A 27,824-nucleotide genomic window follows, 5' to 3' on the forward strand; every position below is an offset into this window, starting at 1 on the left:
AATTACAAAACGATAATCCACATTTAAGTTCTGGCAAACGTGAAGCACTGTAAGATAACAATAAACATGTAGAAGCACCGATGGATCACAATAAACAGGTCATCTGATGAAGTTTCAACACAAAGTTAAAAATAATTTAACAGGCATGACTCCAACTCCCCACTGCCTGTTTTAGAAGTTTTGCAATCACATTTCCCTATTTATGAAACATGTTTTTTCCTTCCATGCACATGGATCTCATACAATAATAAAGGAAAGGAATATAGAATCTCATTATAAACAGCCAAAGTGCTGACAAGGAGTTATGGATAAGTAAATAGTCTTCATAACTTATCACCTGTGCAGTGTTTTGAAAGGTTACCTGTAGCCATGGCATGTGAAACATTTCATATCAAAATTCAGCTTCCCAGAGGAATTCCATTAAGGGGCCCCTCAGCCTACAGCAGAAGGAGCCCTCAGAACTCTGCATCTCAACTTGTTAGCAGCAGATGTTGAAGTACAAGACTAAGGCGCTATGCCAAAGTATCAAGACTTGCATTTAAATCTTCCTTTTTTTCACCAAAAAGTATCGATATATTTTTATGGAGAAAAAAATAAGTTATTCAGACATGATTTTCTAGTATTTTGCAACACATTTAGATTAAAAAAGCAAAACACACCTGTTTCAGAACAACAGCAAACAGGCGTGGCTGGATTTTATGTATGGAAGAATCATACCTTCACTCCTATGCTAGCTATGACACTAGTTCTCCTGCTGGCTAATGTAAAAAGTATTCTCCTAGAGAGACGCTTAGGTTTAGGAATGCCAGGTTTATGTCAATCTGTGCTATATCACCAATACAGAAAAAAAAGCACAGTCCTATAACAAAACATTTTATAATGTTTCTGAAAGATGTCTGCTTTCATTTTCCTACTGTTAGTACACAAAAATAAGTCTAAGTAGTCTTCTATGTTCTTTTAAAGCAGCTCGTCTCTCACTTTAAAAAAATAATCAATGGAAGCTAGGAAGTATCATAGCAGCTCTCTGCCAAGTCAAGAGTGCTGCCACTTTCATAAATAAGAGATTTTGCCAGATCATTTAGAACTGGGCAGCCGTTTTGCTGACAGAACACATCAAATTTCTTCATTTAAAAATGCAACATACCTGCATGAATCCACTTAGAGAACAGGAATGAATCAAATTATCAATAGCACTTAAAGAGGTTCTAAATATTCTGTGAAAATTGTGTCCTAAAGCATTCTCATAGCATTAAAACCTGGTCTATTTAAGTAAAATCTAGTTAGATTCTGAAGGTAAAACAGGACGTACCTACTCAAGAAAAAAACCCAAACTAAGAAAACTTCAACTGGGGGGAAATTTGGCGTATTCAGTTCTTAAGACACTTTATTTGGACTTTGATGAGAAAAGACAGATGAATAGTGTACTCCCACCCAGAAATGCAGTGATGGACTTAATGATTTAGCATTGATGTTCAGGTACCTATGTTGCTAGATGTCAGCAAGGTTTGAAAAAAATCCAATAATCTAAATATGGCACATAGATCGTATTTGTGCTTGTATACAAAGGCAGGAAGATTAAAAAAAACCAAACAACAAACAACAAACCAAAACAAAACCCACTTGCTAGTGACCTTCAGGCACGTCTTCCAAATCCCGTGTCACAAACTTCCTTAGCAAACGCAGGCGTTGATAGTTACTCATCAACTTCCAGCATTGTCTGGAGACAGGTTAACGAGGCGGGCGCTCTGCTTTGATCCCAAGGGACCAGGCGCTGCCTCCCCGGGCTGCGGGGCCCCTGCGGGCAGCGCTCCCTCCCCGCCACCCCCGCGCCGGCTGCCGCTGGTTCCGGAGCCCGGCTGCGGATCGGCAGGCCCCCGGAGGCGAGGGGGGGACACGCAGCACCGCGTCAGGCCCGGCCGCGGCGGGACCGGGGCCCGCCTCAGGGATCGGGGCCCCCCTCAGGGCCCGCCCTGCGGTGACGGCCCGTGCACCCCCCCCTCAGGACAACCCCCTCCGCGGACGGGCAGCTCCGCCGCGGCTTCCCTCCATCCTCACCTGCCAGGGCGGGCAGGGACCGCCGAGGCCGTGCCGGCTGCAGCAGCGCCGATGACAGGGCGGGCTACCCCTCCTCGGCCGGGCCACTAGCCACCCCCCCGGGGCGGGTCACCCCCGGCTGCCCGCGCGTGTCCCGTCCCCCCTACCCCGCCAAACACACGCTCGGCCGCGGCGGCACTCTCCTCCCCGCCACCCCTGTACCTGGCAAGGGCCCCGCGAAGCTCCCGGTCCGGCGGCGGCGGTGACGGCGACGTGTCCCAGCCCGGCGCTGGACAGGACGGGGCGGGGGGGGGCGGCTCCCCGCAGTCTCTATGGCAACGGGAAGGAGCAAAAAAACCACCCCCACCCCTCCCGCGCCGCCAGGGCCGCGCCGCAGCCGGCAGCTGGGGCGATACCACTGAATACAGCGTGGAGGGGGGAAAGCAGGAAAGCCCCGCGACAGGTGCAGGAGGGCTCTGTGTGCCCCCGCCCAGCGGCGACCCCTCACGTCTTTACCCGCTGCCGAGCACTGAAGGAAGGCTGCCAGCGTCGGTGAGCGCTACAGCCCGCAGCGGGTCATCCGCCACCCCCCGCGGGGAAGTGGTACGCCCCGGCGGCCGGCGCCGGGCGCCGAGCGCCCCCTGGTGGCGTGGGCCGGGGACAGGGTCGGGGACAGGGCCGGGCGCTTGCTACCACCCGCGGCCGATCCCCGCCGGGCCCACGGGGGAAGCGTCGGGGCGGCGACTGCCGGCGGGAGGCGACCGGGCTCCGGCTTTTGCGCGGTGCATCTGCCCCGGCTGGTCCGGAAACAAGGTGGCAGCTTCCCGGAGCCGCAACCTCGCATGTGCGCCCCACGCCGGGGCGTCGCGCCGCCCGCCCGCCCGCCGCGCGTCCCAGCGCGGAGCCGGGCAACGGGGGCTGTCACCTCCTCCCCCAAGGCAAAGCCAGCTTCAGAATCTCCCTTAATTACATCGGAGCCAGTAAAGGCGCGTTTAACAGTTTTGCTTCTTTTCCAGCTGTTTTTAGGCAAATTTTGGAGACGCAGCTTCCCCGGGGACCCGGCAGTCGCACTTACGGCAGGCTCGAGTCCAAGATAGGAAACCCTCTGCTCTTTATAAAAGGCTGGAAAGAGTTTTGTAACAAAAGTTACAGTAATAAAAGTGAATGTGCTAGATTATTAGTACGCTTACAGCAAAAAAAAAAAAAAAAGAAACTAGCAAAATGCCCATGGAAAATAAAATACATGATCTTGCCAGACAAGGATTTATATACTGTGGAAATATGTTATTTAACCTCAGTTTGGGGGTTTGGTTTGGGTTTTTTTTTTCTGTTTTCTTTTGGTTTGGTTTTTTTTTTTTTTTTTTTTACATGCATGCAGAACATAATCCTGGTAGTTCAAATTTGCTGGAAGAGTCATGGAAAAACAACCTGTTCAGTTATTCAAGATGAGAGAACAGAAACTTGTGGCTTTTAAGATTATGATGGATACTGTTTCAGCAATGATCTCCAGTAAATTTTACGTTCATATACTCTTTTATTTCCCTGAGACCACCTACCTTTCCCCTTCCTAGCTAGATTTTTAGTAATATAATTTGGCACGTTGTTCTTCTAGCAAATAAAAGCTCGGGTTACTGGCAGCTAATGCGCCAGCTTTATGCAGATGCTGGAAGGCTGGAAGCAAGCTGGGAAGGCTTCCATCTGTGTTTTCACTCCCCAGTTGTGTGCACCTCCAAAAGCTGGACCAGGTACCCAAAAGCACTGCTGGCCCAGCTTCAGCGCGTCGTACCTGACGACAAAATTTTAGCAGTTGTTCACAAGCTCTCATACAGCCCAGGCGGCTCTTGCACGTCCCATCCTTGTGGGGGGAGTCGGGGTCTGCCCGCAGCCCCGAGGGGATGCCTGAGAGGCTGGGTAACCTCAGAGGGACAGGTAACACGTTGCGGGGAATTTGTGCAGCAAAATATCAAAAGGTTTTGCAATGATTTACAGCTTTGTTACAGATCTGCCGTCATTTTAAAAGACAAATCTTCAGAAATGGGGTGGCATTGGAGCATACGCGCAACCAGGTTCTAAATTCAGATGGGCCTTCCTCCTAATAGAATAAACTGAGCTGATCATTTGAATGTAACATTTTTCCTCAGGTATAGAAGGCAGTAAATATATGCAGTACTACGGGCATGAACATGGCTTATCTTTCTAAACTGCAACGCCATCAATTTAGGTTTCAATTTCTAAACTTTAAGTTCTTGTAACTTTGAAGGTACCGTAGCTTAGTTCTTGGAAATGAAGGTCAGTGCTTCTAAATATACGCCCGACTGAGCAAAGAACTTTTATTTTTGATGATGTCCTTAACACGTGGTATTTATGTCCTAAAATATAACATGTTACTCAGGATATTTTTAGTTTCTGACGGTTTGCTATCTCTTTAGAAGTTCTTTTCCTTGCAAATTTGTGTTCTTTGACTGCACTAGTTGTATGTGAGTGCTTAACTGTATTGCTTTCCTTCTGATTTCCACCTAACTTTTGAACCCATTCGCCATTTGTAACACAAGACAGAATTTTATGGAATGGAATTTTAAAGAACCAGGCAGCCAGGTGGAGGAGAGGGACCCTCCTGGGCTCCCGCACCAGAGCATCTCCTGATGGAGAGGCCATGGAAGTGCTCAGCCTGATGGGAAGATTTGCTTCGAACATGCACCCAAACCAACCGAACTCCAGACCAAGCCACTTCCTCTGCTCTGGTGCTTACAAATCCGCTGGTCGGTAAATCACTGGAAAAATTACTCTGAGTGCTGGGTTTTGTTTCAGAGGTTATGCTAATTCAAAGCATGCCTATCATACTAACCCTTCAAGACTTCTTTTCAGGAAAGGCTATAAATCAGTTTATTATATGCAGCGTGGCAGCACTGCCCATGCTAAATCCTGGTCCTTGGGATGGGATCAAGCAATAGATTTACTGATGTAATCATTTCTGGAGACAGCCAGGCTGCATTTCAATCTAATGAACGTTCACATTTACTTTCACATGACGTTGACATAAATCTGTTTGGTGTGTACTGGGAAAGTCTACTCCAATCATTTATCACTTGTCAGATTATTATTATTTTTTTAGAAATATCCCTCACAATTTAAAATAAGAAATTTCTATATAGCATTTCTATTATTTACTGAGGGAAGTTTAACGAGTTGCTTTCTTTCAGTATTTTATCTCCCTAGTGGACTCTAAACCAATACATTCACAAATAAACCACCACCAGAGCCACTACTGCCATGTGTCCTCTAAATACCATATAACTCCAACCAAACAAAATCAGACAATGCTCATCAGATCAGGGCGCCTGAGTATGTGGGTACGTACCTGAAGAGAGACAGGGTAGGATTTTAAGAGTGCTCAGTAACGACAACTCTGGGTCAGTGAGCAGGGTCCAAAGACAAGACAACAATCCAAACTGGGACATGTGCAGTTGAGTATTGTTCATTCGGACGGAAGTGCTATGAACAGCTGACCTTGTGGAGAGCTCTATGGATGATGAAAGCTGGCCTCCAAGACACGAACATTGTCCAGCTGACAGTTTCCTTTATTGTCAGCTCCAAAATGAAGTCTTTGCAGCACAAAATGAAACTGAAGAATTTCCATTGCAAAGCATTATTATTGTTCCTTCTCTTTTTTCATTATTTGAGACTAAAAAGTGAAAAAACATCCCTATACTAATGTGACACTGGAGTTTGGATTATATTCTGCAGTGAAGGGTTTTAAGTAATACTGGGCTGCACACATAATCTAAATTTTCTTGACATATTTTTGGGCTGAGAGGAGCACCATGACATTCCAAGTCATGACATTGCCTACACATTAGGTTGTACTACTTTAAGAGATAGGTTCAATTAAAATTATCTAGGGACATAAACGGATTCTCAAGAGGTCTTGTCATCTTCATTATTTATATAGGAAAACAGTTAAATGGAAAATTTAAGGAAACAACATGTTAAGCTAGGTATATTCTCTTCATCTGTTTAGGTAAACCGACCTCAAACTCTCTAGGCAGGTCTATGGTGGAGTTGTGAAAGCCAAATGTGCTGCACTTCACAGCATTGGAACTGGAATGGACACGAAGCTCTGTCCCATGCCGTAACGATCAGCATCACAGGGGATCCAGATAGAAACAACCTGGTTGTAATCCCCATTACATTCAAAATGGTTGAGAGCAGACCAGTCTCCTTACTGATTGCCCCTGTAACCTTTGGATCCCTGGCTTTCAAAAGCAAAGCTCTGCCCAACACCCTGCCTATCACAGCCTTTGAAAATGACAGTGGCATTGTCAACCAGCGCACAGGGATGTCTGTAGCCGAGGGAGACCTCAGAAAGTCCCAGAGGCCTTGCATGCTCCTTACACCCAGCTGATGGTGGCAGCAGGAACAGCTTCCACTCCTGAAGCTTTGCCGCTGCTGCCTGACTGTGCCCAGCACAAGCCACGGTGTCCCCAAGAAACTGCCTCCACTGAGCTCCCACAATTGTGAATCCAGTTCCTCCATTGTCTCGCGTCACCGCAGCTACTGCATTGCCCGGCATTTTCTTTGGCTAATAAATTCAGAAGTAAAAATGGTAGTGACACGCCATAAAAAGAAAAACAGTAAATCATGTGTCAAAGTTTTATACAGTAGAACAGATCATTATTATTTCATCCCGTTCCTAAGCCTCAAACTTTACACAATAACCACGTGGCAAGAGTGCCAGAATTTGAAAGCAACAAAATACTTCAGACACAACGGACATGGGAGAGAAGCAGGGAGGCAGGCAGCTTAGGGGAAAAAAAAAAAAAAAAAAAAGAAAGAGACATTTTTGTCATTTTGTTTGAACAATGCCAGCCCTGTCCAAAGACCCAGCCTGCCACACATGCTGCTCTCCGATTCTGCTCCCAGCAAACAGCCCTTCCCTGGCAGCCTGCCCCAAGCCGTCCCAGCCCTCTTCCCAGGGCACAGCCCTCCTGGGAGTTGTCATTGAGACAACTAGAAGAACACACACAAACTACGGTTCTTTCTGTTGCACATCAGAATGACAGTCAAGTTACTGTATTAACTGGATGGCTTCTGGCGCTATCATACTGTAGGCAGTCTGTCGTCAGTACATAAAATGCATTAAAAACTTGTATGCAGGGATTTTGTAATTGATCTGTTGCCCTTAAACTAAAGGCCTGAGATTTTTTTCTTCATTGAGAATAGATTAACGTGAGAACTGTTGGGGCAGCACTCATCCTGCTCTTCCACAAGCTCTGGGGCATGACTCACATGGCAAATACTTCCATCTTCATAAAAACAATAGCTACTGTATCCTTAAAAAAAACCAACTAACAATCACGCCTTTGTTCCGTGCTGATAAGTGATTACCAAAACCACTCATATTATTTATGTCTCTTGCTCCAAGGCTTTCCTGAACACAAACTGTACCGGGGAAGCCCATGTAAAACCCAGTCAGCTAAGCCACTTTGGCATAGTCTTGCTGACTCCCGATTAAGAATTAACATGTCCATTGCTGATGCATCATTACTAATGACAGGTTTATAGGCAATTGTTTTCAGCTCCTTCAGCTTCTCACAGCACGGGGAAGAGGGCAGCAGCCTCCCCCTGCCAAAAGCAGGGCTGTGCCCACCTTGCTGGAGAGTGCGCTGCAGGGTTATAGCCTGCGCGTGACCAAACCCCACCTCACTCCAGCCCCCTGCCCCACAGCCTGGGGGAGCACTTAATCCAGGTTTTTAATAAGGAAACTTCTGGCTGTGCAATAAATGAACTGGAAGTCCAGAGGAATAGTTTGCTGTATCAGTTATGTAGTTTATTTTCTCTTTATATAGTCCAAATATCACACATTCCAGCTACAAACTTCGCTGCAGAAGTGAAACTGTATTTTCAAACATTATAAACCTTTAGTATCAGAATAAGCCAGTTGGATGAATACAAATCAGCAAGTAATCATTTATTGATATACATATTTATAAAGCAAACTGATGAAGTTCTGTTAACGGTATGTCACCGCTATTTTTGTTTTCACCTAATTCCATTTGCAACTGATAATAAGGAATCTCTAGACAGCAGTGATTCTGTCCTGGTCTTATTAGCCTCCCCCCAAACTGGTCAAACTGCAGATCTCAGAACAACCCGCTGCTCCTCTAAGAAACCCTGCACAACCTCAAGAAGCAACTATGGTCCCTAGAAACATCTACTGTGCTGAGAAAGAGTAAGGCATCTGCTTCCTCATGCCAACTCCATGTCAGAGATCTGTCTCGGGGGAGTGGGAGAAGGGCTGGCAATGATTTAATTAAGAGTAAATTCAGGTAAACAAGGTCAGGCACTTCTACATTAGGGGAACATCAAATTAGCCTGTATCATCCGGGCTGGAACACCCACAAACTGGATTTTGGGCTACACAGCCAATTCTGTGAGCAGGCTAATGGAGACCGTCGGGAAGCGTACCCCAGTGTAGACTTAATCCCAGAGGAGTACCATAACTGTAACCCTCACTGTAATGACAAAGGACCCTGCTGCTGCTGTGGACAGGATGAGACTGTTCTGGCTAAATGCCCTCCCAGGGCACAGGCTAATCCACAGTCACATTACTGCTTGCACGGGTCCCCATACATAAGCTCACCAGGTTCGAACAGTTTTGTTACTAAGAAATTGGCCATGAGGACCATCAGCATCAGAAGGCAAAAGGGCCAAGTAAACTGGGGTCTCAGCCCCTTCATCTGGTGATTTAGTGGCCTTGGGACCTGCCATGTCTGTTCTCACCCATCCAGGACAGCAGGCGTTGAGAAGGATGTGGTCATCTTTTCTTTTCTCATTTAACATCCGGGCTTGAATCCTGGACAAGACCGTGACACCAATTTTGGATACCCCGTAGGCAGTATTTGGCCAACCCTCTTTCTCATGCACACCTTTCTTGGTATCTTCCACAAATTTCGTCATGAGTTCCACTAACTCATCCTCAGTGATCGTGTCGCTGCGAAACTTTTGCTGTAGTTCTCGGCTGCAGCCTCCCAGAGCTGAGCTACTTACCATACTAGAGACATTCACCACTCTCCCTGATAAAAGAAAATAAAGACTGATTAGTTCTACACACACAAACAAGCCCCGACACTGAAGTGGGCTTGCTCTACAGTTATGTATTCACTACTTCAGTGAATACCTGCAAACGATTTTGTGTGGGCTATTTTGCAGAGCTTCTGGAAGATCACAGTTAACTCAACATCAAGTGTTTCTAGTGAATACCATTAGAGGGGGTAATTTAAGGTGTGAACCTGCAAGAGCTCTCCATTGAACTTCAGGTATTCTTCCAGGAAATAGCCTGTTACAATCTGTAGGCGTATTCACAGTAGTAAGTGGCTTTCTCAGTAACGGCAACCAGACTTTACTCTTGAAGTTCTGGTTGAAAATGCTCTCACTTCTGCAACAGCTTGAGTAACGTGCTGTGAAAATGTACCTCAAAAGCCAGGACAATACAGAACTCAAAAAAATCAATCGAGTTCTTAACACAGTGAAACCATCAGATTGTTTACAGAATACCTTAAGATTTACAAATCCCAGCATGCAGAACTGCAGTAAGCTATTTATCTCCCAGCACTTCAGTACAGAGGAATGAGTCAGCTGAATCAGTAATTCACTCATCTTCCCTAAAATTATGTTACAGTTCCCTTCTTTCTTGCTAGTTCACAGCCATTCAGACTACGAACAAGTGAATGAACATGAGGGTTTAGATATTAAACACCACAGAAATTAATCCTTTCTGCTAACAACTTTATAGCGTATTTGTCCTTCACCCTTAGTACAACAGGACTAAATTGCAATTTTGCAACTGTTTAATCTCTCCCCTACAAGCCCCCAGAATTAATTTGCTCTATGCTTTCCTTCATCCCTAGGGACTAACAGTTCCCAGCTTCTCTCTCATCTACTCAACTTCTTCTCTCTTAAAAACCTAGATGTATTTAACTGTTGGTATAGACAACACTTCATTCATAGCAGCAAGCACTTATCCAAATAACCATGAAAATACCAAGTGATCACAAGTCTCAAAAAGAACTGTATTAAAAAAAAAAAAGAAACACAACTTAGATTTGGTGTGGGTACTGGATCCAAATACCCTCTGTTCAAATAATCTGTGATATGTCAGTAGCATTCCAGGGCACTTCCAGCGCTCCCAGGTTTCGAGAAAGGGAGCATCCTGAGCAGGACAGTCATCCAACAAGTACAGATCATTTGCATGTTGCTAAATTATCAATACACATCTCTTCTCTGACCCTGGTCCATTCTATTTATCATTTTAGGTAAAGTCGTTTCTTCCAGTTCCTCCTAACATCACCGAACCACAGTAACTTAATGTACCTCTTCAAGTATAACCTTCATCTTTAAGGTTGGACCAGATGATCCCTGAGGTCCCTTCCAACCTGGTATTCTATGATAAGAGCCATTTATAACTACATCACTAGACACTTGCAAATACAGCAAAGGCTGTGATCTAGACAGAGACAGACTAACAGCCTGTTGCGAAGGTTTCTTCAGCAGTAGCAAGTATGGGCATGTCACATGAAACTCAGCTGAAACACTGGTTTTAGGTACTTCCTTATCCTAGTTATATCATCAAAAGGTCCTTTCTGAAGCAATAATAATTTATCTAGACAGATAACATGGACAGAACATGCAGGGGTTAAGTTCTTCTTGTCTTCTTAAAGGCACCATGAGAATTCCACTTCAATTCATAACAGAAGAATGCGACCAGCTTGAAAGTAGATGTAAGTATACACAGCAGAGACATTTTGGGAGCCTCTTACCTACGGTACAGCAAGGTGCACTCCTCTTGTTGTGGGGCTGTGTGCTTCTGACACAGCAGGACAGGATTTTCCCATTTAATGAAGACCAAAATTCATATAAAACTATTTCTCTACTTGTTATGTTATGCTTACCATAAGGCTTCACAAGAGGCAACAATTCTGTGCAAACATTCCTGGTTCCAAAAAAGTTTGTCTTCAGCGTAACCTCTGCTTGGACTGCAAATGGAGCTGTGTCATGAACTTCTCATAAGAGGTGGCAGTAAGGGAGAGAAAATAAATAAATAAAAAAAATAAATCAGAATTGTACTACTGTTTGAAAGGAAGTTACCAAACTACCAAACCCCAAAAGTTTATCTTAGTTCCTTTTTTTTTTTTTGAGAATTAGGAAACAGGCATATGATCAATTAAAATACATTTTAAAAAAAAGCAATATCACTAACACATTCTTATGAAAAGATCCAGCTCCACAATATTATATTATAATGACCTAATTACATTTTCACCTCTTCTTAGCTGGAGGCTTTAGCTTTGACCCAGGAGATTCAGTTTTATCCCTCTGCAGAGTCATTTGACAACCCACAGGCCATTTATCTTTCTGTCTTTCACATGAAGAGACAAGGAAAGACTGCTTTCACAGGGTGTGCTCCCCAACCTGCCCACTAACCTGCCTGCACTTACTCACACCCAGTGCTCAGTCTGGGCTGTCACTACCACATGCAAGTAAACTTTGAGGTGCCCTCTCCTCTTAAATGCATAGCACAGCACTTTGCAACCATCCTGACGTACCAGGGGAAGGGAGGGGGCAGAGAGGAAATCAGAAGGGAAGATCCTGAATCTAGGATGCTGCCACTGAAGATGTATAACTTAGACTATGACCCCAGTACTAACATCCAACAACATGGCAGACAACTGCTTCTATATGCTGACTCTTATGTTGTCATGTCTTGGGTTCTTAGCTGGGACTGGAAGTCAGAGCAGTACTGAATTGCAACGAACACTGTAAAGGCTTTTATAAAGAATGCAGGGGTAAGATTTGATGCAGTCTGAAAAAAAACAACAAACCAACCCCCAAACTGATAAATGTTTGTGTCATAAATAACCTCCTGAACTGACAGATCTGCTGCTAACACAAACTAAGGAGTGGGAACTAGCAGCCAGGAACGGGAGCTGATTTAGGTAAGCATAAGCAGACCATGGAACTGCACTGTAAGCATATGATTTCATCAGACAGAATTGACAGCTTGCCACCACTGAAAGTGGGGTAGGATGTGCCATCAGCTGACAATTTGGCTCAGCCATAAGCCATATGTTACACATCCTCCATTTTGAGGGGGAAGTAAGAGTTGAAGTAACAGCATCCCTCCCCTTCTGCTACAGGCTCTCTCTTTGCAGTGATGAAGGCCACCTACATAGATTAGGCAGGTCTTCGCTTGTCTCCATAGCTCAGACTTATGTAAACTCAAAAGAGAAGCAGTTAACAGGTCATTTAGTATTTGATGTAGTTGTGTTTTTCTTGCAAAACACAGCTTTAATGGCTAACTTATTTATACTCTCGAGCAGTGGGCACCAATGGCATAAAGTTTTGCAAATCGCTTGCTTGCATTTAAATCTGAGACATGAAGCTAGACCATGACCTACTGCAAGAGTTATGACAGTGGGAGAAGAAACTAAAAACCTACACAACACCAAACTCACACTTCCATACTCACCTTGCAAGAGAAAAGCTTCCCTACATTCCAAAACCCACTCATTTTTCTAACAAGATATATTACTTGTAACACCTGATAGATACACGCTCCTTTGATTTAATAAGCATTACTAGAATGACTGTTCTCACAGAAGCTCATCCAGAAGGCAACCCACGGGTACATAATCATTTCATACATGAACAGTTTTTGCTGGACTAAGGACTTTGATGGACTATCTGTAGTGCAGCACAAAAACTGAACAATAAAAGAAATTTAATGACAAATCTAATCTTTGACAGACAGCAATGACACACGGTACTACAATAAAGAAGGGAAAGCATAAATCTGGGATGGTAGCAGAAACCTGGCGAGGAGAGAAGCAAGCTTGGATAGAAATGTCAATCTCAGAAGCAAGAATTAAAGCCAAAATATGAGCTAAGCATCACAGCAAGTTCTTACACAGGTGTTAAACCCTATATCCTCTGTGCTAGATACTTACACAACAACAGCTACAATTGGCTCCTCTATCACATTTCTTAATTGTATGAGCTACTGCTGACTCACAGTAAGTTGTCAGCTTGAAGAAAGTCTAGGCTAAACATCTGGAAGCAACTTCTAAATAAAAAAAATAAAAAATCTACGGTTTAATAAAGGATGTTAATAGGAACTCCATTGGTTATGCTATTTTACTTGTTTATCTGTTCAGTGGCTCCACGATAATAAATCTAAGATCTCTCACAGATGAGCTCTAACAAATCTTGCTGCAGCAATTTGAGGAGTTTGTATTTCACCTGCCCAGGTACCCACCTCGATGGAGGCTACAGCTGCTGCAAAATCAGAAACAGAAAACATACACTGCACTTCGATTGCTGCCGCTGCAGCCCAGTCTCGCACTAACTCACTGTAGGTTGAGCTAAGGACTTGGTTATGAATTGAAGAAATACTGGCCTGAGCACCCGCAGGCTTTATAAATGATAAGCATAGCCAGAGATAAAACCTTGCAGCAACAGTTAAAAGACTGTAACATCTTGAGCACATCCTGAGCTCATATTAAAAGTTGCCTCCTATTAAGCTGATCTTGAACACAAGCAATCTTCCTGCGAAGTACCATGCAAAATATACAGTGACTGGACTTCAGAACATCATTGCTGCACTCCCACTACATGAGAAGCTCCTTCCTCAGCAGCAGGTGAGGTTTGATCCGCACTACCTGACAGGCATCCTTAACTCATGCTGCAAGCAGATGAGTCAGCACAACACTGTGCTTGAACAGTTACATGTCCTAACTAGAGACCAGGCAAAGAGATTAAAATAAAATGAAAAAAACACCCAAAATATGGAACAAGTTTGTACTGGCAGGGAAATGAACTTGCCATGCTTGTGATTTGCTCTATCTGGAGCTAACATGATTTTCAAACTGTTTTTGTAAACACCTACACAAAAATGCATTCTTCTACCTTACAACGGTTGTGTCTTCCTCACTTTCCTTGCCTTCCTGTCCACTAAAAGATGAAAGGGATAAATTCTTGCTCCGCACAGCAAGTCTTAGCTTAACTGTTCTATAGGCAACCGAACAGCCTGAGAAAGTTAAACAAAGATGACAAAATCACCCAGGGACAAAGGTTCTTTTTTATCAACTGGAATCCTTGAATGGGTAATGCATAGAACAAAGTATGTTTGAGAAGAGAGAAAACACAGATCCCCAAGGAACACAGCTGATATTCACAGAGATAAAGGGCTCCCATGGGCCTGATGAAACTCATGGGCATTGAGGCAATAAACCTAACTCTGCTCACGTGCACTGTGTGAAGTATTTTCATGCTCTGTATGTGATGCAAATACAATACTCCAGGGAAACATGTTTACGCGCACAGTTAGCCCAACAGATGCTAGAGGAAGATCCATTTCACATTGCCCTCTCATCATGCTTAAGGTAGGCAGCTTGCCCAGCCAAAAAAGCAGCATGCCATTGGCACAGAAGTCCTATATAAGAAGCTTTCTAAAATTCTTGATGGCATCTACTATCTTTTTCCATGTAGCACTGTAGCACATAGGACTATCCCAGACAGTCTGCTTCCTACCTTTGAAAGCGATCCCTGCATTGTTAACCAGCACATTCAGCCCTCCATATTTCTCCTTTAGGAAGTCACGAAGAGCTCTGATGCTCTGCAGATCATCGATATCCAGCTGATGGAAAAGTGCACGCAGCCCTTCCTCCTGGAGCTTTGACACTGCTTCTTGGCCACGGCCGGGGTCTCGGGCTGTCAGGTACACATCCCCTGGGAACTGCTTGCACAGAGCCCGCACAATTGCAAATCCGATCCCCTTGTTGGACCCGGTCACCACAGCCACCGGCACACTGGACATTATCCTCTCTGGATGTATGCCAAAGTGACAGTAACTGCAAATGGCAAAGAAGAAAGTTTCATGCTTGGACGGACAAAGATAGCTATCTGAAAATGGATTAAAGTGTTTTTTCTTTAAAATCCTATTTAGAATTCTACCTCGAATTATGTAAAACTACATTAGAGTGCACACTAACTGTAACTTACTAAAGCAGCATGAGATATTTGCAAAGAAATACATGTTTGGTGTTAATGTCTTGAAGAAAGGCCAATCAGTGATTGGGTTAAAAAAAAAAAAAAGAAAGAAAGTCAATGTCTAATCTTCAGTATTAAATTAACTTTTGATGAGAGTAAGCTCTTCTGCACATCCACCTTAGAGGAACACAATTTCCTTCTTTTGAAGGATATTCAACTGGTTCAATTCAAGTACAGATGCAGCCAAAGCTGAAAAACTCAGGCTCAAAAAAAGGGGAGGAGTGGCCTGGTCTTCAAGTGCCAGGCAGAGAACCAATTCTAGCGTTTTTAGAGCGAAACAGTGGACTACAGACAGTTTCTCCTGTTTAACACACCAGTCAGCTCTAGATACAGAGCCTCCTTGCTGTTTTTCTTTCCCCTCACAGACATAACACATTTAAAGATGCATTTCCCCCATAAAATCGAGTTCAAAACGCTGTTTCTGTTCACTTTTGACTTAATTGCCATTCCTGTTCCAAATCACCTTGCAACTAACCGCGAACAGACATCTAGTGAGGGCGAAACCTTAACCAGCTCCGAAAAGCCTGCCCAGCTACCGACTGACTTCGCCGGGGCCAGCGGCCACCCTCACAGTCCACCGCGGAGGTCCCACCTCACCGCAAAACGGCACGTTTCCCTCACTAACACCTCCTCGGGGATGCTTTTTCTTCCCCACGTGAGAAGGCAAGACAAGGCAAAGCAAAGCAAACCCGAGACCCACGACGAAGCCCCCAGCGCCTCAGGGAACTCCCTGCTCCCCGCGGGGCGACCCCGACCGCCGCGCCCCGCAAAGGGGATGAATGGAGCCAGGAGCTGCAGGGCGGGCTCGGAGGGACAGCCGGCACGCACTCCTTCCCCCCCCCACCCCGCGTACCTTCCCCTCCTTCGCTCCTCAGCTCTGCTCGGCGACGAGGGGAGGACGAGCTGGCCACCTGCCACAGAGACTTGCACAACACGGGGGGCGGGCGGACGCACGTACCTAAGATGGCGGCGGGAGCGGCCCGCCTCCCGCGGTAGGAAGGGGCGGTACGGGCGGGGACCGGGGGTGGAGCAGCGTCGGGAATGGCGGTGTCTGCTTCCTCTTTGGCAGGTGGGCGGCTGTGAGGCGGCGGCGGCGGCGGTGGGGGGACACCGGGCGGTGTCGCTATCTCTGCCCTCTCCCCCGCTGCCATTTCAGCCTGCGAGGGAGTGGGGAGCCGGAGCCGCTCTTGGGCCGCTGAGGGGAGATGTCGTTTCTCGTTCCGCTCTTCAGTCTTCTCTGCCTTAAAATGGGAAGGGGCACGGGCAATCCAAGCGGTGTTCATTTCACTCGGGCGGTTCTCGGGGTCTCGTCTGTCAGGCCGGGACGGCGGGGAGAGGCCTGGCCGAGCGGCGGGGGAGCGCAGGGGCTTGCCCTGCCGCGGTCAAGATGGTTTTTGGAGATAAAAGGCTTCCCCGCTTCCCTCACCTCGATCACCCTGTAGGGCTTTGCTTGTAGTGTCATTTCTAAACCGTAGAGAGGCGGCTTATTAAGCAGGCAGAGCTCTGATTTCTCTCGTTGAGGTAAAAGAAACAAAAGAAACATGCAATATTTGAAGGGGACTTTAAGTATTTTTAAGTAATTTTTTTTTTTTTTTTAATTAGGGTTGTCTAAATAAGGCAACATCTGTTTCTTAATATGAAGAAAAGCAGAGGCCGGACAGGTCGAAAGAGAAAAAGAAGACACTTGCAGAGTTTTATGGATGGAGGTACTACCGCTGTTACCAAAGACAGGGCTCTGCTTTGTTTCTAAAATAACTGTTTCTTACTAACCTTCTTACTGTGTGAGAAAATATCTAATTACTGACTTTCTTACTGTGTAAAAAGTTAGTCACTGAGCTGATATTACAGATCGTGATAATGAGGAGACAACCAGAAGTAGTTAATCACTTCAGGGTTCTTCTATATGTCAAGTATATACTCCTGTACCAATTAGGATAGAGTTATGGCTACTTCAAAGAACATCCTTATTATCTTCAAGAAGTTGGCAAACTTACAGCAAACTTTTACTGTCCTGAGATGACTCAATACCTTAAAAGGATAACGTGAGGAAGGGTCTCCTTACCCAAATGACCACCGACACTCACGCTTGCGCAGAAGTGTTTTGCCAACACAGCAAAATTTGATACGCATGTGCAAAAAGACTATTTGGTCATCCTAATGAATATGTAAGCCTAGGTGGAGTTATGTATTAGGTAGGCAGAATTATGAGAATATTTTTTTGTATAAATAATGGGCGAATATCCTGGTAAGGTGTGAGAGATTTGTGGGTTTTCCCTCTAGCACCTGACGTCGAATAAAGCAATATCTCCTCTCTAAACTACTTTTGGTTTCGAGGGCTTTCATTTCAGGTAACACTGCTGGAAGCACTGCTCAATAATAAAATGACCAGTTGTTTGTCAAGGTGTCACTTTGTGGTGTATATTTGTCAAACACCTTTTTGCTTTGAAAATAACATTCCTAAATGTTATTTTTTTTCTATGCAAGCATTCTAGCATTCATTTACCCTTCCAAGCAGAGAATGGTGGATATCGTGAGCTCCCTTTTCTGGCTAATGGGAAGTCCTATGTCATTCTTAAATTCTTTGACTCTTGAATATGCTGGATAACTCCCACAGTTCTGCTATTTCCCAGTTCCCGGACGCCAATAATTTTATTAAGCTAGTTCAAGGGGAGCCCTTCTTGCTATTCTATTATGCTCTCCTAAAATGTCCAAAATACAGTTTTTCTGACCATACAGTAAAATTTTTCAATTTTCTTTATTTTCCTGTAGAGTGTTATTGTATAGCATTAATCCCTTCTTTTTTATTTTTAGTCAACTGCAGTCACAAACTGGAATATATTAATCTTAAGAAGTGGCTGAAAGACAGAGGATTTGAAGACAGTAATTTAAGGCCAGCACAGTTCTGGGGTAATGTTTTAATTATTTATTGGTGGTACACATTTCATTCTTCTAAGAATGTTAGATTCCTGCTTTCATTTGGAGTCACAAACCTGGCTGGCATCAAGAAAAAAAAAAAGCCAGTTACTGTTAGTCCTTTAAGGACTCCTGGCAAATGCATGAGAATGTCATTTAACATAAACAAGTAGGTATGACTGTTAACTGTTTCTTATATAAAGATGCTCTTGTGTAAAACTCTGGTAGAGGAATACTCTGCTATGCTACAAAACATGCACACCTATGTCAAATTCCTTGTAGAAATGAAGATTTTAAGTGTTATTAGCACAGTTTTAAAGAAAGTAATATCTCTTAAGCTTGGGGAAAAGAAGTTGAGTAATTGCTAGAACTGGACAGCAAGTGTTGCAGGGGAAGGGCTTTCACAGGGTTCTGAAAAGTAAAAAGAGAATCAGAGAACAAAGAAATGAGGTATATGTCTGAAACAATCCATAATTGGCTTTTGTGATCTGTAAGAGATAATATATGTTCTTTTAGAGCTTTTCCTTGCTGGCCTGTTAACTTATTGCAGCTTATCATAGTCTCCTGTATTTTACATATATAGGTGTATTTAAGCATCCTCTTTGTTCCTACTTCAGATACAGGAAGAGGACTGATGACAACAAGGGCTCTTCAGGTTAGTAATTTTGGTTCTAATGCAAGAGGTTCTTAGGTTCTTTGAGATGCCATGACTTTTGCAATAAGCAGAGCTCAAAATTCCAGGCAATGGCTTCACAGTCCCTGTTGTGAATGTAATTTCTAGCCTAATACAGAATCAGTAGTGTTGGCATATCCATAAGATGATGTCATATGTACCCTGATCAGTTGTAGGATGAAGACATTCCTGTGCTCATTTACAGAGATTTAGCATGTAGTCTTGTGTTTCAGTTTATGGCAATCAGTGGCTAACTGAAAGCAGAAGGAGCAGGCCTCTTCCCTCCTCTATGCCTTCTCCCTCAGCCACTGTCTCCCACAGCTTCTTTTGCACTGTCTGTAGCAGTCTTCCCCACTCGTGTGATAAGTTGCATTGGGAAGCTAAACTAACAGAAAACTCCCTCTTCAAAAAAATTAACTAGCTTTGATTGATAGCTTTGCTCCTTGAAATCTCCTATCTTGGTCAGACCAGTGTTGGAGGAATGGCGTGTCAAGAAGGGAGATGGAGGAAAGTGGTGGGGTTTAAGCAGCATTTGGCTTTAGGTTATCTTAGCCATGATGTGAAACGATGGCTTTAAGCTCGCTTTGATGGCCCTCTTCTTTGTTGGTAGACCAGCTAATAGAATCATCATTTCTGTCATTCCCAGCAGAAAAGGGGAACGGTAGAAAAAATACCTCGCCCTTCAGATATTGGCACAGAAAGACTGAACTCTTACTGAAGAGTGCCTCTCAGGAAATAGAAATTTCCTGAATTGGAGAAATTTCCTAACTGGTATGGGAATATTTTGATATCAAATAACAAGGAGTCAGACCCAGAGCCTTTTGCAAAATAGAGATTATAGCAAGAGGTAGGAAGGAGGTGCAGTGGAGAAATTGTGTGGAGAACAGTCCATGTTATGCTGGCTCAGGGTTAGAGCCAGCAGGTGAAGCCAGAGGCTCAGGTTATCCACAATGGTGGGAGTCTGCAGTGAGTGAAATGAGACATAGGCTCAACTGGGCTTCAGGAAGATAAGGAAACTCAGGAGAGGAATGGGAAGGGGAGAGTATTGACTTGATTCATGTCCTGTCCCTACAGGCATGGACGCATAAGGCTCAAGCCAGGCATGAAACCTAATTTACACACACACCAGCTTGATAAACAAGGTCAGGATAGACATTACCTAAATTATCCCTACCACATACTGCTATGTTGATAGAAGTTCAAGTATTTGTGAGATCTAATCTAAAATTTATCTCAGTACAAAGAAAGTGAGTAGCCAGACACCAAAGTTTCTGCGAACAGCTAACTTTCTGCAGGTGACAGTTCGTACTGACTGCAGTTGTCCTCCTTCCTGGGCTGTGACTCTCTTAAAACCATGCCAGTTTCCATCAAGTTCAACATCACATTTGTTTGCTTCCTGACATTAGTGTTTTCTGGGGAATGTCTGTCTGTTCAGAAATCACATAGTAGAGGAGTCATTTACACCTGACCTTTACTATTCTTTATGTGTGTCGTGTTTTTGTTTTTTCCTCCCTCAAAGGCAGGGGATCTGGTTATTTCATTGCCTGAGAAATGCTTGCTCACCACGGGCACTGTCCTTAGTAGCTGCTTGGGAGAATACATTATGAAGTAAGTGAAAAGTGACACTTTTTGGGCAAGCTGGCCTTCCCTGTGGGTTGCTCGTTAGTAGATTAGTCATCTTAAGTGGTGGTAAGGCTTTAAACTGAATGCCCTAAGTTGTATGAGTGTTTCTTGTGGACTTTTCATGCATGTAGAATGCTCAGATAAATAAGGCTCTGACACAGAGCACCTCCTTTTAGCTAGGCAGAACGGGAGGGGTGGTACTGGCTTGAACTTGACCTGCCTCTAGAGCCAGTTTGGACCTAAATGCCAGTTATGGATGGTTTCTTGTGAATTTATGAATATGCTTCAATAGGAGAAGGGGGATAAAATGGGATTGCAAAGCAGTCACATGAACATGGCCTTTTAGAAAATTCAGAACAAAGACCTATGCTGGATGATGAGTACTCATTGCGTATCCTAAGCATGCCCCCCCACCCAAAAACCAAACAAACCCCAAACCCAATACCCCCAAACAACTGAAAAACAACACAAAAGGTGAGCCAGCTTTTTATAGCCCCTTTGAAATCATCAAAAGGACTTGGAGATGAAGTACAAAGAAGTTTAAAATAGGAGCTATTTATAACATTTAAAAGAACTAGAAGAGAGATAAAATACTGCTACATCCATTTCCTATCTCACCTCTGTGTATCTGTTATGTTGATATTTTTATTTTATTTTCTAATAGATGGAAGCCTCCTGTATCTCCATTGATAGCACTGTGCACGTTTTTAATAGCAGAGAAGCATGCTGGTGAGAAATCTCTGTGGAAGCCATATCTTGATGTTCTACCCAAGACATACACTTGCCCTGTTTGTTTGGAGAATGATGTAGTGAGCCTTCTTCCTGAACCTTTAAGAAAGAAGGCTCAGGAACAGAGAACAACGGTCCATGAGTTGTACTTGTCTTCCAAGGCTTTTTTCTCTTCCCTGCAGCCTTTGTTTGCTGAGGACACAGGAACTATTTTTAACTACAGTGCTCTAGAGTGGGCTTGGTGCACTATTAATACCAGGACAATATACATGAAACATTCACAGAGGGAATGTTTTTCTCTTGAGCCAGATGTTTATGCATTGGCACCATATTTAGATTTGCTAAACCACAGTCCAAATGTTCAGGTAAGAAACTAAAAATAGCTCACTTATTTTATTTTCTTGTGAATGCACTATCTCAATACAATATGCATTTATGTGATGGATTAGGAGTGCCTGGAGGTTAGTGAGAGATATAGTGGGAAAATTGTCTATTGAGGACACACACACGCTGCATACTCATGGTTCGTATATACCCTGGAGCTTGCTGTTCAGTCCAAGGCAGTTGAATAAAGAGGATTCAAATGTTTCAGTTTATGTAGCAAAGCAAAGGTACACGGAGAGTCCACAATGGCTGGGTAGCCCTTGGGAAGAGCCACTTGCAAATATAACCCTCCTCTGCTCTCGCTACAGGCTCAGCTCCGGAGACAAATCTCAAGTTATGTGGTCCTGTGTACTTCACCTCTGGCTGAAGCTTGTGGGCAGCCTTAGGAAAGTGTATAGAGCAGTTCCAACTTATGTCAGGGACTGTGTGCCAACATAGAGCTGGGATAGCCAAAGATGGCTCTGCATGAAGCCATCTTTATTTGTGGATTTGGGGCCTCTGTAATAAGTCTACACAGTGGGTGGCACATCCTGCAGGCTAAGGTTTTGATGTCTGTTGTTCTTTGTAGTAGTATTTTTAGAGTAATCCTGGTGTGGAATTGTCCAAATGGGTTGCCTTTTCAGACATCTGTAACACTATCTGTTTTATTGCAGTTAGAGGAATGCTCAATACTGTTGGGTTTTAATATTTAAGCTCTGATTCCTTTTTCACCCTGTCTTCCTGCCAAGAGTAAAACTTTTTAATTTCTTGAAGGTAAAGGCTGCATTTAATGAGCAGACAAGAAGCTATGAAATTTGGACAAATTCACAGTGCAAAAAATATGAAGAAATCTTTATCTGCTATGGGCCTCATGATAATCAGCGACTGCTACTAGACTATGGATTTGTTGCCACGAATAACCCTCACAGCAGTGTTTATGTCTCATCAGGTTGGATATATAGATTGTCTTAACATTGAAAGGTACAATAGTAGAGAGCAGAGCATCTGAGCATGTTAATCTCAGCAGGAGATGTGGGTCCAAAGGGATAACTAAAGGATAGTGAAGAAGCACATACGCTTGCAGATACATATATATAAGTATATGCACAATGCATATTAAGGCATTATGATTATTTTTTTTAGTGCCATTAAGATGTTTGTGTGTATTTCCAAGAAGTGGAATAGAGTTTGATAGCACTTTGAACAGCATAGAATACAGGGATCGCAGTTTTAAAATTCAGTGTTCTTTGGAAACTTTTCCTTTTGTAAAATTGTGATTCTTACCAGCATGTATGTAGAGCTTCCAACTGGATGTCTTAGACTGTAACATTGACTTCAGGGTTTAAGTCCTGATCCCCACAAACTAAAGTTGCTGAGAGTGGTTCATAACTTCAGTTTGAGTCAGGATTTCCATTATAAGGATACAATCCTGGAGACTGTAGATAGATTTTGAGAAGTAGATACATTTTTTTATGATGTTAAAGTTCACCAAAATGTAGCAGGTTTTTGTCTTTGTCCTTTAGCTACTTGAAAAATATGGTTGAAATGTCACTTCACAATTGAGGATTGTGGTTTCTTCTGCATAACATTTATTTAAATATCAAAAATGTGTTTTTGTGCAGATACTCTCCTCAAATATTTTCCACCACTGGACAAGCAGAGAAATGCAAAAATTTCCATTTTACGGGACCATGATTTCTTAGAGTAGGTATCTGGAGTGTTTTGTTTCCATGTGAGCTTTCTTTTCAGTTTTTCTGGGAGTCAAATTTACTTCTAGTATCAAAATCCAGTATAAAATAATTATTTGTTTTATTTAACACACTGATTTGCTTGCTGTTTGTGGGAGAAGGTGGAAGTGGTAAACGCCAATATCAAAGCTTGAGAGAAGTTTCAAGGTTCAAGCTGTCTCCTAGCTGTGGATAGAAGCAGGGTAAGGGGAGTCAAGGAGTGCTCTAGTTCTGAAGAACAGCTCTTCCCTTGTTGACACTTGTGAGGAAGGAAGCTATTTTGCTGCAAAACATTACCTGTACTTTCTGCATCACATCACTTCTGACTTTTTAGAAACCTGACCTTTGGATGGGATGGACCATCTTGGAGACTCTTCACAGCCCTCAAGTTGTTAAGCCTTGGAGCAGATGAATTGTAAGTTTCAGTATTTTTTGAATATTTAGACAACGTTCATGTGATATTTCCCTTTATTTGCTTTTTGCTGGCTGTGTGTGAGGTGAGATACTGGGACAATTTGGATTTCCTGTGTCTATCTCATTGACTCCAGGTGAGAAGTGAAAAGAGGAAAGGCAAAGAACACCACATAATGTAAAGTCATTGCCTGTGTGGTGCTTTGGTCTTCTACTTTCTTGTCTTAAACACTAGAAACCCCATTGTTTTCCCTTTCTATTTTGAGAACGAGATATTACTTTAAGGTTCAGACTCCAGACCTTTTTCCTGTTGGTTTGATGGGACTTCTAAATGCTGTTGACCATGCTTAATTTCTTTGAAGCATGTGTTCCACAGGCTGCTTCTGAAATTCTAGGGCCAAATAAATCACTGAAATTCATCTCCAGTGACCATCAGCGCAGTTTTGATCGTTTGTTACAAATGGCAAATTTGCCTTAAACAACATCTATAGAAGATGGTTACCTGGGCTTTGCTTGTTATAGTAAAAAATAATAAAAAAAAGTTTTCTCTTGTTTGAAGCTGTTTATGCTTAAAAGATGCATTGCTGAGTGGAATAAGCTGATTACAAGAACTAAATATAAATCCCTGTGGTGCTGGTTTCAAGCCTATGAAGTGTGTGAGTATGTGAGGTGAGGTTTAGGAGAAGCCATGCTAGTAAGTTCTGGGTGAATAGCTTTTACTCCTTGCTGGTGCTGCTGAAGTTGGTGGCAGCATGGCAGAGCAGTGAAGACTGGAAGCATTGATCTAAATTCAGACCATGCCTTTGGCTGAAGGGGTAGGGCTGGAGGATTGGAAGTTCTGCTCCAGACTGTTAATTCCCTCTTCTCTTTTACTTGCCTTATCAGTCTCATATTTGAGTGCCGTGTGCCTTTTTCTTATATGCTGACCCTACTTGCCTTATGCCAGCAATGTTATTCTTAGCATGACCATATGTTTGTCATTCAGTTGGGGAATACAGTAAATGATTGTGTCTTGCTCAAATGTTTTTCTTTTAGTACTTCCTGGAGGAGAACACTGCTTGGTGATGTAATTTCAGCCAGAAACGAACAGCAGACTTTGACTATGACAGCAAAAATATGCCATTTTTTAATAGAGGAGACACAACATGCCCTTCTTCAGGTAATTTGACTGGAAGAACGAGGTAGCCCAGATTCTGTTCTCTCCTAGCATAAATGTACAGCAGTGTAATTTTCTCGGGTGAGAACAGAGTGATGGAAGGAATTGACTACAGTGGGGTGGTGTGGGCTTTGTTTCCAGGGTGACTGACAGCACTAAATTGCTCAGCAGAATTTGTGGCTGCAGCAAAGAAAGGAGCCATGTTACAAAGCTTACATGAAGCCGTGTAAAGAAGGGAGAAGTGTTTAACTTTGCTCTGCTTACAGTATCAATGTGTTTGTTGAGGTTACCTCTTAAAAGAAAATGCAGGCTTGTGTGAGGTGGGCACATAAGATGTTGCAGACCAGCCATGAGTGCCTTGTTGCAGAAAGTGAAGGCTGTGGTCATTAAAGCCAGTCAAGCCAAATGGAGCTACCGATGTCACCCAGTCTGCTGTGAGGGAGGTCTGTACTCTTAGAAAAACAATCTCTCCTTCCTTTCTCAATTTTGGCAAACAACATGTGTACTTAATGTCAAGTTGGATAGCTGTCACGGAAAAAGGTTGTCAAAACCACACTTTTGCAAAGAAACACTTACATGCACAGAGTATGAGGTGAATCTGGTCTTGAGCAATACCTTGAGGATAGTATGGATTTAGGAGCCGGATACCACGTAAGCATTTCCCTTCCTCTTCTTGTTTTTGGTCTGCTTCCTGTCCACACATGATTTTTTTCCTTTATTTTCTTCTTCTTTTTTTCTTTTACTATTACAGTTTCTCTGGTGGAAGGTTAAAAAAATACTGTATTTTGACAGAGTTCATGGAATCCCTACCACAGAGGAGCTTTACACAAATTTTATGTTTGTGTCCTATATTAAATAATCTGAATTTTTAGTAATTTAATCCCATTTGTATAAATTTCAGATTTCCCAGTTGAAAAGGAACAAAGAGAACCTCAAAACCCAGCTCACTTTGGTAGAAGCACTACGCTTGGAAGACCTGAAGATACTACAAAAATCAGCTGAGATTCTTTGCAACTTGAATATCGCAACAACTTGACACATCTGGAACTGTGATAGCTGTGGCTGATTGGAGCTCTTTGGCCATGGATAGGCCTTGATCAACTGTTTTAATGGACCTGAGCAGCAAAGAATATTGTAAAAGTCATCAGAATATGCCTAGGTTTGTTTACAGGGTCACACAGGACCCAGAGTCTTATTTTGTTCTTTGCTGACCTTTGTCAGTAGTACTAAAGGTAGCCCAAGTGCTAGGGGGCAGCAGAGGTGGCTTTCATCACATCTCATCCAAATCACACTGCTGTGAGCAAAACAGCTTCTAGGGTAATTTGAGCAGCCCCGGGATTGTGGACTCCAGCAGTCCTAGACTTTACAGCTGCCTGTGTGGCTAAAGCATGGATCGTAGGGTCAAGCAGATACTCCTCAGCGTGTGTTTATGCTCTGGCACTTGACAGAGAGGAAGAGGACAGAGCCACTTATATTTGCCCTGTACTGATCCTTTACTTTTTCCCTGAGATCTGTACATGTCCCCAAGACTTAGCAGTTCACGCAGTGCCTGTTCATTGGTGAAGTATAGTAGATGCGGACTAGAGCACAGATCAGTCCTATGGTGACCGACTCCAAATCATTCCCTTTGCAGTTTGAGCCCAAGTGTTTCTCGGCTATAAGGAAGTGTGAATTTCCCTCCTTTACTCTCATAGCTCCCTCCAAACTTACTCGTTCTTGTTCTGACTCCTGCTGCAAATGGCAACTGAAAGGATTTATCACTTTGAACTCTGTTTCTTATTTGGAGGACCACCCAGGCCATTAATTCTGTTTCCAGTCAGTTCTGGTGATCACACTGAGAAATGTTCCCATCCTGGCTACAAGGGGATAGTCTCATGAACTGCCTTTCAGTATTAGTTCTACTTAAGTAGGGAGCTCGAGCTTCTGATGTTGTTTAGAGGAGAGAGACTTCTTCAAAGGGCATTTCAGGGCAGGACCCTTATTTAAGCTGTATAAACTTCATTTACAGTTGTGGTTGTGTTGTGATTATTTTCCATTTTATGGGGAATCACATTTAATAGAATTTTTCATTACTATTTTTAGCATTTTTAAAGAACTGTATTTCTTAAAAGTTTATTTTTGTAAATATATTGCTTCGTTTTCTACAAGACTTCTCTATTTTTGAAATAAATGAAATGGTATACAGCAATAAAGGCATTCTAGCTAATGATATAATTTAAAGAAAAAAATGCAACAGGTGAAAACGGTTAAGTATTCAAGTTAAAATGCACTTTCAGACTTTCTTTGGTACCTTGTGAACAAGGATGTTACTGTGTAAACGTGTTTGGATTTAAGGATTCCAGGAGTTTTCCCTGCTTTTTTTTCTGTGTCGGCCTGTTTGGGTGGGCTGCTTTTGTCTGGGGTGGAGTTAACTTTCTTCATAGCAGCTAGTATGGGGCTTTATTTTGGATTTGTGCTGAAGACAGTGTTGATGGTACAGGGATGTTTTAGTTATTGCTGGGCAGTGCTTACACAGTCAAGGTTTTTTCTGCTCGGCACGCTCCCCCACCAGCAGGTGAACTCGGGGTGCACAGGAGGTTGTGGGGGGACATGGCCGGGACAACTGTCCCTGTCTGACTTGGGGGGATGTTCTGTGCCATGTGGCATCATGCTCAGCATATGGGACTGGGGGAAGAAGAAAGAACGGGGAGATGTTGGGAGTGATGGTGGTTATCTTCCCAAGTAACCATTATGCTTTCTGGAGCTAGAAGCACATTTATTACTTCCTTTGGGCCAACTTAATTTCATATCAAGTGATATTTCCCTAAACTGTGGTTTCAACCCCTGCAAGTAACTTGGCACCATATTTTATACTCTGGGCAATCCTGTTCTGAAGTACCTCCTGGGATGAGATGACTGGATTTGGGAGTACAATCTCTACTAATCTCACTGAGGGCAATTTTTGACAGCCCACGTAAGGGTCCTTCTGTACGACTGTACGTGGGTACAGCAGAGATAGCAGAGACCCTTACCCTGTGACTGTTGCCCATTCATTTTTATTAGGTCTGCAAAAAGGTCTACAGAAGTCATGGATGACATGAAGAGGGTGGAT

General features: G+C 43.4%; 3 protein-coding genes across 5 annotated transcripts in view; 1 reads left to right on the top strand and 2 right to left on the bottom strand.

The window, feature by feature from the left end:
* DOP1B (DOP1 leucine zipper like protein B) overlaps positions 1 to 2,537 on the bottom strand; it is a 51,722-nt gene extending 49,185 nt beyond the window's left edge. For both annotated transcript variants that reach the window (XM_063345817.1, XM_063345808.1), the window contains exon 1: positions 2,257 to 2,537. The gene's annotated coding sequence lies outside the window, so the exon portion shown is untranslated. The remainder of the gene's footprint in view (positions 1 to 2,256) is intronic.
* A 5,297-nt stretch (positions 2,538 to 7,834) lies between these two features.
* On the bottom strand, positions 7,835 to 16,146 carry LOC134520465 (carbonyl reductase [NADPH] 1-like). Its single transcript, XM_063345855.1, has 4 exons — positions 15,992 to 16,146; positions 14,620 to 14,939; positions 10,983 to 11,090; positions 7,835 to 9,107 (listed from the first exon to the last, which is right to left on the bottom strand). Exons 2-4 carry the CDS (start codon positions 14,903 to 14,905, stop codon positions 8,671 to 8,673), a joined length of 831 nt encoding a protein of 276 aa, XP_063201925.1. The 5' UTR covers positions 14,906 to 14,939; positions 15,992 to 16,146; the 3' UTR covers positions 7,835 to 8,670.
* An 8-nt stretch (positions 16,147 to 16,154) lies between these two features.
* On the top strand, positions 16,155 to 26,879 carry SETD4 (SET domain containing 4). 2 transcript variants are annotated; one of them, XM_063345831.1, is made up of 11 exons: positions 16,155 to 16,207; positions 16,741 to 16,844; positions 17,950 to 18,045; positions 18,669 to 18,706; positions 20,244 to 20,332; positions 21,012 to 21,441; positions 22,214 to 22,388; positions 23,062 to 23,143; positions 23,501 to 23,581; positions 24,613 to 24,736; positions 25,635 to 26,878. In XM_063345831.1, the coding sequence occupies exons 2-11, from the start codon at positions 16,775 to 16,777 to the stop codon at positions 25,767 to 25,769; spliced, it is 1,320 nt and encodes a 439-aa protein (XP_063201901.1). In that variant the 5' UTR covers positions 16,155 to 16,207; positions 16,741 to 16,774; the 3' UTR covers positions 25,770 to 26,878. The 2 variants fall into 2 exon arrangements, with proteins under 2 accessions (XP_063201901.1, XP_063201911.1); XM_063345841.1 differs by lacking the exon at positions 16,155 to 16,207 and having other exon boundaries at positions 16,803 to 16,844; positions 18,635 to 18,706; positions 25,635 to 26,879.
* The last annotated feature ends 945 nt before the right edge of the window (positions 26,880 to 27,824 follow it).

The sequence above is a fragment of the Chroicocephalus ridibundus genome, chromosome 1 (assembly GCF_963924245.1).
Source record: "Chroicocephalus ridibundus chromosome 1, bChrRid1.1, whole genome shotgun sequence".
NCBI classification, from domain to species: Eukaryota; Metazoa; Chordata; class Aves; order Charadriiformes; family Laridae; genus Chroicocephalus; species Chroicocephalus ridibundus.

Excerpts from the sequence above, each read along its gene's own strand:
- SETD4 (XM_063345831.1), top strand. The coding sequence starts at position 16,775 with ATGAAGAAAAGCAGAGGCCGGACAGGTCGAAAGAGAAAAAGAAGACAC. Across the intron at positions 18,046-18,668 it reads AAGGCCAGCACAGTTCTGGG|ATACAGGAAGAGGACTGATG; the intron begins GTAATGTTTTAA and ends TTCCTACTTCAG. Across the intron at positions 23,582-24,612 it reads AGCCTTGGAGCAGATGAATT|TACTTCCTGGAGGAGAACAC; the intron begins GTAAGTTTCAGT and ends TTTTTCTTTTAG.
- LOC134520465 (XM_063345855.1), bottom strand. The coding sequence starts at position 14,905 with ATGTCCAGTGTGCCGGTGGCTGTGGTGACCGGGTCCAACAAGGGGATC. Across the intron at positions 11,091-14,619 it reads TGCAGGGATCGCTTTCAAAG|TTCATGACACAGCTCCATTT; the intron begins GTAGGAAGCAGA and ends TCTTATGAGAAG. Across the intron at positions 9,108-10,982 it reads GCCTCTTGTGAAGCCTTATG|GGAGAGTGGTGAATGTCTCT; the intron begins GTAAGCATAACA and ends TTCTTTTATCAG.